The 9,334-nt window shown below is 39.2% G+C and overlaps 1 protein-coding gene across 2 annotated transcripts in view; it reads right to left on the bottom strand.

The window, feature by feature from the left end:
• Positions 1-6,767: 6,767 nt before the first annotated feature.
• The window catches only part of PAPOLG (poly(A) polymerase gamma), a 42,151-nt gene continuing 39,584 nt past the window's right edge, over positions 6,768-9,334 (bottom strand). For both annotated transcript variants that reach the window (XM_023228303.1, XM_023228304.1), the window contains one exon: positions 6,768-8,169. In XM_023228303.1, coding sequence (XP_023084071.1) covers positions 8,085-8,169 — 85 coding nt within the window. In that variant the 3' untranslated portion in view covers positions 6,768-8,084. The remainder of the gene's footprint in view (positions 8,170-9,334) is intronic.

Genomic DNA, 9,334 nt, shown 5'->3' with positions numbered 1-9,334 from the left:
AGGCTGAGGTGGGTGGATGGCCTGAGGTCAGGAGTTCGAGACCAGTCTGACCAATATGGTGAAACCCTGCCTCTACTAAAAATATAAAAATCAGCCGGGTGTGGTGGTGGGCACCTGTAGTCCCAGCTACTTGGGAGGTTGAGGCAGAAGAATTGCTTGAACCCAGGAGGCAAAGGTTGCAGTGAGCTGAGATCGTGCCACAGCACTCCAGCCTGGGCAACAGAGTGACACTCCATCTCAAAAAAACAAAAACAAAAACGATTTTTCCTTGGGACAAAGGATTATCTACTTTTCCCACTTCCTTCATAATACCAAGCTTTACAGAAGTGTTTAACAGTCTGAATTGTAGAACAGATAGAAAAAAGAAAGATGACTAAGTTTGAGACGAACTTTTGGGAACTTCTAATGCAGTGTATTTCAAACTGTAGGTCATGACTCAAGATAGGTTGTAAAATCACCTTAGCAAAATCACAGCACTTAAAAAAACGAAATAAAATAATCTTCATCACACACAGTAAGGAAAAAGCTGTTTTGTGGTTTTATGTGTGTATATACATTTATTTACACACATATTCAGGTATGTATGGATACATGTCCTGGCTTGCAATGTAAAATGTATTTCTTATTAAGGGTTACAGTCTAAATTTGGAAAACATATCTTTTTTTTTTTTTTTTTGAGACAGAGTCTTGCTCTGTTGCCCAGGCTGGAGTGTAGTGGCGCGATCTTGGCTCACTGCAACCTCTGCCTCCTGGGTTCAAGCAATTCTCTTGCCTCAGCCTCCGGAGTAGCTGGGATTACAGGCATGCCCCACCATGCTGGGCTAATTTTTGTATTTTTAGTAGAGACGAGGTTTTGCTTCACCATGTTGGCCAGGCTGGTCTTGAACTCTGACCTCAAGTGATCTGCCTGCCTTGGCCTCCCACAGTGCTGGGATTACAGGTGTGAGCCACCGTGCCTGGCATAGAAAACGTGTCTTAATGGCCTCAGGAAGTTTTGTTTGCCTTCTTGCATCTTAGTTCCTTCACTGGGCTACTCTTTAAGATAATCCTATTTAAATTTAAAAACAAAACAACCCCACCTCTCAAACCAAACAAGGACTCATGTGTTTTCCTCTTAAATATTTTCTGGGTATTCACTACATAAAGATTTTTAGATAAAGGTCTCTTTTTCTCTCTCTCTCTTTCTCTTTCTTTCTTCTTTTTCTCCTGCTGGGCTCCAGTAGTCTGCCCACCTCACCCTCTTAAGTAGCTGGGACACCACCACGCCGGGCTAATTTTATTCACTATGTTGGCCTGGCTTCAAGTGATCCTCCCTCCTTGGCCTCCCAAAGTGTTGGGGTTACTGGCATGAGCCACTGTGCTTGGCCGGAGGTCACTATTCTCAAACCTACAATCATGTCAGGGGAAACAAACAGGTAAACTGAGCATTACACAAGTCAAAATAATTTAAACGTTACAACATACAAGTAACATACTGAAAAGGTAGACTCTGGCCAGGGTATAGTGGAAATCTCTATGCAGCAGTAAGCCAAAAATGTCAATATTCAAAGATTGGCAAGGAAGGCCCTGAAGTACGTATTTTTAAACACTTATCCATTAAAACAGTTTGGCTGGATCATATAGTTAGAAAGATGGTTTTTAGGAGAGGGGATTAAAAAGCAATACATTTTATTTTTTATTTACTTTTTGAGATGGAGTCTCGCTCTGTCTCCCCCACACTGGAGTGCAGTTGTGAGCTCCTGCAGCCTCTGCCTCCCGGGTTCAAGTGATTCTCCTGTCTCAGCCTCTCAAGTGCTGGGATTACAGTGTTCACCACTACTATCCGGCTAATTTTTTGTATTTGTAGTAGAGACGGAATTTCACCATGTTGGCCAGGCTGATTTTGAACTCCTGACCTCAGGCCATCCACCCGCCTCAGCCTCCCAAAGTGCTGGGATTACAGGAGTGAGCCACCATGCCTGGCCCAATATATTTTATTATTTTTTATTTTTGAGATAGGGTCTTACTCTGTTGCCCAGGCTGGAGTGCAGTGGTACAATCTCAACTCATGGCAACTCTGCCTCACAGGCTCAAGCGATTCTGCCTCGGCCTCCTGAGTAGCTGGGATTACAGGTGCATGCCACTACCACCTGGCTACTTTTTGTATTTTTAGTAGCGGGGGGCGGGGGTTCAGCATGTTGGCCAGGCTGGTCTTGAACTCCTGACCTCAAATGATCCACCCGCCTTGGGCTCCCAGTGTACTGGGATTACAGGTGTGAGCCATTGTGCCCTGCCCCAATACATTTTATTTTTGCCCTTAGTACTGTAACGCATTTGGATCCACAAAGAACCTGTTATGATGTTAACTGACTTTAGAAAACATTTTATCACAGCGTGGTAATTGCGTTAGTATGTTATGTCCTAGGAGCAGTGAGTTGCCCCAATCAGAAATTTACACTCCAGAGATGGCCAGCTAGCAATCCAATCAAGAAGCCCACACTTCACAAGTGACTACTAGAAGCCCTTGTTATCCATAGCTCAATCAACACAGACTTTGCCAGTTATCTTAATAAATGTCAAATGTGTTTCCATTGGTGACATGAACAGCTTGCTAGTAACGATGCAGACACAAGCTCTTATATGTGAATTCAGTACTAGTCACTGTCCATTCTTACAAGAGGTTTAAGAATGTAACCAGCCCTGTAACCTGTACTTGTATGGATAGTACCCAGAACTTGATACTGTGTCCAGCCATTATTAGTACGGAGGACTGATTGCCTGATCCTGATCAGAAGGGTGACAGAATTTTGTCCCCAGCGCTTGACACAGACACCTCAAGTGGCCCTTTCATGAAAGGGTGATCAGACCACCAAAAGGGAGAGAAAGCTGGGACACTCCATTAAGCTTACAGAGCAGATTGTATAAACTGTTCTGCCACTGCTTGCTGATAAACGTTTAATAAATGATTCTGTGTGATGCAAATTAGGTCTGAGCTTTGCATTCATACTGTGTGTGTAGTAGATACCATTATCTACCAAAAAGAGTCTGAGTGGTAAATGACAAAATTGGTTGTCACTGAAAAGTAAAGAAAAGACTTCTGGTACTTTTGAGTTAGTCCCAAATAACATCACTCAATCATCACCTATTTATCAAAGCAAGTTTATTTGATTACTTATTCCAGGCAAATAATGAGGGTCATGTGTACAACTAAGAAATCAGACAATCCAAATAAAAGGCAGCGTAAATTAATATGAACTACACAAACAGCTAGCTAGAAAGGAACAGCAGCTGCATTCATTTTACATAGTACTGTGGAGTGATGTAGCACCATTAATCTCAAAGATATCCTAAGTACTTTCTAAGATACATGGGTCTTCGTTCAAATGTAGCAATAGCTTAAAAATTATAGCAAGCTTGATGATCATCTTATGTTCAACTAATTTCAAATATAAAAGTATATCTGAAAAATTATTTCAGAAAAAATAGGGGCCAGGAACAGTGGCTCACGCCTGTAATCCCAGTACTTTGGGAGGCCAAGGGCAAGTGCATCACTTGAGGTCAGGAGTTTGAGACCAGCCTGGCCAACATGTTGAAACCCCGTTTCTACAAAAATACAAAAATTAGCCGGGCGTGGTGGTGGGTGCCTGTAGTCCCAGCTACTTGGGAGGCTGAGGTAGGAGAATCGCTTGCACCTGGGAGGTGGAGGTTGCAATGAGCCAAGATTGCACTACTGCATTCCAGCCTTCCAGCCTGGGTGACAGAGCGAGACTCCGTCTCCAAAAAAAAGAAAAGAAAAAGAAAAAAGAAAAGAAAAAATAGAGTATTTGGGGGATGATGTGACCTTGTACAATTGAAAAAAAAAAAAAAAAAAACACCATTATTGAGACTGGTTTTCTTCCATCATCTGCACTATTTGCTACTCTGACCAATTTAAATTCTAAGCTTTGGATGATTTAATAGGTAGTTATTTGACAACACGTACAATTTTATTTATACAAGTGCCCCCCTACCCGTAAACTAACGCTCTTATATTTATTGGTCTGTTTAGTTTGTTCTGGCCTGAACTACAAACACAGAGGAGCAAAAGAGGTTTCATGCTACAGAACTCAACATTTTGGGATCTTTAATGATTTATTCTATTTTCTACCATTTCTAATTATCATTCTGAGCTATTGTACTCTGATAATATTGGGTTGAAATTTGTTGAACTAAAGTTTGACCCTGTTAACGAATCTAAGTTATCATGAGGTCATCTGTAAATTTAAGATTAAGCATTTTTCTAAATACCGAGGACTTTACAGTTTCATCTTAAATTATAAACTTCGAAATGCAGAATTCCAGAGTCCCTCAACAGCCCATTTTACTAGTTAGGAGCCACAGCACATTTTCAGAAATATATCACAGCAAAATCAAAAGGAGGAAATTATGTAATATTCCAGGATTATTCAATCCTGGTGGTTCCTAACCCTGACTCTCATACTTTTTTTGGGTAATGAACCACTTCGAGAAGCTGATCTAAACTATACACTTCCCCCGAGAAAAATCCATGTAAACTAGAACTTCTTATACACAATTACAAAGGATTCCCTAAGGGTTCATGATTCTCAAGTTAGGAATTCCTATTTCAAAGGTGTGGAATATAGTGGAAAATAAGTTTAGCCATTTTGATATTGCCCATCTTTACCTAATTGCTACTATAGTGAAGTAAGCATTTTAATAATGCTACTAAATTGCTGCTTTAAAACAAAGCACTCATTTTAAACACTAATAAAGACTTTTAAAATTCATTCTCCTGGCTAAGCGTGGTAGCTTATGCCTGTAATCCCAGCACTTTGGGAGGCCGAGGCAGCCAGATCACTTGAGGTCAGGAGTTCAAGACTACCCTGGACAACATGGTGAAATCCCATTTCTACTGAAAATACAAAAATTAGCCAGGCATGATGGCACAGGACTGTAATTCCAGCTATCTGGGAGGCTGAGGCAAGAGAATCACTTGAACCCGGGAGGCAGAGGTTGCAGTGAGGTGAGATCATGCCACTGTGCTCCACCCTGGGTGACAGAGTGAGATTGTCTCAAAACAAACAAACAAACAAAAAAAACCAAGTCATTCTCCTGTCCCAGTTTTACAAAGTTTTAAGCCATGTACCTCTATCTTAAATTGGTTAAGTCCCTAAGGTTTAAGCTAGAAGATAACTGTTTTGCTTTCATACATGTTCTCCAGAGCTACTGAAAAATGAGCAAATTAAAATGTAATGCCCTTGTGAAACTGAACATGTGTCTGTCTATATACTGAAGAACAGATTATTTGACTTTATAAAATATACTTCTAGGTATTTTTTCACACTTGAAAACAAACACGGCCAGGTGTGGTGGCTCACGCCTGTAATCCCAGCACTTTAGGACGCTGAGGTGGGTGGATCACCTGAGGTTGTCAGGAGTTCGAGACCAGCCTGGCCAACATGGTGAAACCCTGTCTCTACTAAAAATACAAAAATTAGCTGGCCGCGGTGGTGGGCGCCTGTGATCCCAGCTACTTGGGAGGCTGAGGCAAGAGAATCGCTTGAACCTGGGAGGCAGAGGTTGCAGTGAGCCGAGATCGTGCCACTGTACTCCAGCCTGGCAACAAGAGTGAAACTCCATCTCAAACAAAACAAACACATGTACTTAGTGCCTCTGACCAAACACAAAATCCCAGATCATACTTTCTCCTTTTTCACTTGGAACCAGTACAATGGAAGCTTCCCACCAAGTTAACGAAATGTACTCAAAGTTCTACCTACTGGTCAGTATAGAAAACATTTTATTTCTGACAAACCCCAACATCTCAGAAGCATTTTATCAACTCCTCAGTTACCAAACAGGTTGAAGAATGCTATCTTTGAGGACTCTAATGTTGACTCATTTACATGTTGAATGGGCTCCTTAATCTAAAATAAATGTCTATCCTATAGTACAAGATTAGACTTGCTGCTTCCTTATTAAAGAAAAACTCCACTAGTCACTCCAAAGAATCTATTTATATAATAGGGTAAACATGGATATAGAAGGAATTCCTAAAGATACTCTGAAGGCTGATTTAAAAGCAAGAGATATTAAGCAGAAATGCATACACATCAAGTATATAAAATTTAATCAAATTCCTTACTAAAGTTTTCCAAGGTTGAAGTCAGGTGATAACTAGTCAGTTCTTTCATAATCATTCATTTTTGCTCAAACAGAGTATTTGTAGAACAAATCCCAACATATCTGAATAAAGGGAAAGAGCCAGCTAAGACAACAGCTTTGCCAAGGAAGCTACAACTTGGTTATGTGATTTTATTCTTATCTTTTGCTGCTATATAAAAAGGGAATAATAGAACAAACATTTTTTCCTTGTTGTTCTTTACTTCTAAGACTCTTTTCATGTTTTCCATGGTACAAGGTAAACATTAGAATTTACATTTCGGAGACCTAAGGGGCAAGGAACAGGAGTGGGACCTGGAGGATACGGCTCTCTGGCAATTCAGGAATTTCAACTCCATGGTAAAGGGCTTGCAAGAGAAAATGGACTGCTATTTCTCCACTTGCTAGATGGCATCCCGTGAGTCCTATAATACACGAAGTATCTTCCCCACACTACTCAATGTACCATTTTGGGTTTTTCCTACTGGACCTACTAAATGCTGAGTGAAATCTGAAGAAGGTGGTAGATACTAGCATTCCTGGCTGTGTAATCTTACACATTTTCATTTTAAATATAATAATTCAAGCATAATCCATATTTAAAAAATTAGACTAAGGAGAGACAATAAAGGTTTTAAACGTTTCTCTTTGAAAAGATGGTATCTTACAGTACATACAAAAATACTCTGAAAATACATACGACTTCATTTACAAAACACTGAATCAACATATTACAAGAATTACATGGTTATGGATTTTAATAAACTGAGCATGCATTCATGAAACTTAAAAAATATTAAGAAATGCATTGAAAAAAGCAGCGTAAAAAAAGACAACTCATATAGTTAAATAAAAATTACAAAGGTCCTGAGCCAATTAATGGTTGGTAACAATGTCATTCAAAATGCCTTTAGGTTTCAATAAAATCCACTGCTTATTTCTGCATGCCTAGTCCGTGAAGAAACTATTTGAAGTTGTGGCATAAATAATGGTCAGGAATTATCATGCCAAGTTAATTTTACACCTCAAAAATACAAGTTTGCCATACTTAAAGGTATCTTATTGTTGATGCTGGAATGAGTTGCTCCTCAGTAAAAAATACCAGTCAACTAACAAGAATGGCATGAAATAGGATATGTAACAATTTTACCATTCATATACTGACTTTCAGTATCCTGGTTATATTTTGATTTTTAATAAAGATGCATTTCAAAGGCCTCCATGGGAGGCAATATATAAAGAATTTATGGTGCCCAACTCTTCTGTAATCACTGGACTAATCTTCCCTGGTAACTATGCAACATTTGGATAGAAAGGCACACAAAAAAGTTTAAATATTTCATGTGCCAATCTGGAAAAAAATAATTTAAATCAACAGAACAGACAGTACATCTACACAAATGAGGAAAGCAGAAAAGATACCTCACATTCATTTATCCCAGGTTTCACAAAGTGGCTTCAATGCTAAAGTAAATGTATTAACATTTGGAAAATACAAGATAATTTTTTTGTTTGTTTTCAATTTTTTTAGCTCTATACAATGATAACATAAGACAAAAAAAAACAAAAAAACAAAACAAAAAAAGGAGTTCAGGACTTGTTATCAGTGTCCAAGTGGCTAAGAACTGGTTCCCATAACAAGCATTGAAAGTTAAGGCAGTAAAACCCCCAAATGCAAAGCTGTAATACTGTAGATGGCAATTTGACAGCAGGTGATCCTCAGAGAAGTGTATGTAGCAATCAGTGAGAGAATGCTACAGCATCTGCAGGTCAAAGTGTGATAGTTCAAAAACCACTTCAAGGTTATTAGGCTGAAGGCTGTAACGTTCACCTTATTTCACGCATGACAGCCACTTCTATTTGAAAACAAGTGGCTGCATCTATGCCACTAAATGACTGCTTGTTCACTTAAGTGAGGAGGCACTGCTTTTACCGATTAAGGGTCAGTCGAATGGAATTTTTGATGACACGGATGTTATTTGCTGGAACTGGAGATGATGAATCTGGTAGTTCTTTACTGGGTAGTCTCTGTTAGAAAGAAAGAGGAAACAAAAAAGGAAAAGCACATCATATATATTATAAAGGCCCAGCTAGAAAGACAGTCACAAAGTTTTTCTCCCAATCCGTCTAGCTCCTAAACACTCAAGTATGCAATGAATATTTCCTTCCAGTGTTCATAGGGAACTCTTGCTTTCGGAACTACTACTTCTTTTTACAGTCAGAGGTGAAAAGCAGAGGGATAAGAGATAGGGCAGAAGTGGCAGGAATGTGAATATGTACAGGAAAAGAGGAACTGCCATGCCTGGATCAAGAAATGCATAAAGAACACAGTCCTTAAGGTCAAGCAAAGAAAAAAAAAAAAAAAAAAAAGGAAGCGCATGGTGACTAAACAGGAAGCTCTTGGGGTGTGAAGTGAAAAATGAGTGTGTGTAGTAGAGAAAAATTTAATATCTGAGAGTTATGTTCCTCAATTCTGTAATACATTCATGGAGAAGAACAGACTCAATCTCTGAGATACTTAAGTTCTCAGGAAAACCAAACTTTGTACTTAGGCTAGATAACTTTGATGGTTATGAAATTCAGGGACATCAGTTTGAGGGACTCTGAGGACACTAAAGATTATTACATAAAGAAGACAAAATCTAGGACCAGGCATGGTGGTTTCATGCCTGTAATCCCAGCACTTTGGGAGGCCGAGGTGGGAGACTCACTTGAGGTCAGGAGTTCGAAAGCACTCCACTACAAATACAAAAATTAGCCACTACAAATACAAAAAGATCGCGTCACTGCACTCCAACCTGGGCAACAAGAGTGAGACTCTGTCAAAAAAAAAAAAAAAAAGGGGGGAAGGCAAAATCTAGACTTGTGTAATGGGGATAGTTTCTTGTCAAGAGATGACTGCTTAATTCTCCTCTTGTTTTACCTTGGCTAAGCCAGTATCTGTATCATATCTATATGCATTAAAACAATTATGAACAATTTCAGATATACAAAGAAGTAGAGAACAGGGCAATAAGGACTTAAATGCCAAAACCAAGTATCAGACATTATTAAAATTTTGTTGCAATTGTTTGGTGTACCCGCTTTCCCTTTAGACTTGATATATGAAAAAGTCCAGATATGTCACTTCACTCTTTTGTACTTTAATATCCATCTCAAAATTTGTTCTTCCACCATCACACATAATTACATA

Source organism: Piliocolobus tephrosceles, chromosome 15, assembly GCF_002776525.5.
Source record: "Piliocolobus tephrosceles isolate RC106 chromosome 15, ASM277652v3, whole genome shotgun sequence".
NCBI classification, from domain to species: Eukaryota; Metazoa; Chordata; class Mammalia; order Primates; family Cercopithecidae; genus Piliocolobus; species Piliocolobus tephrosceles.
Note: the sequence above shows the minus strand (reverse complement) of the source record. Positions and strands in the feature narration are given on the sequence as shown.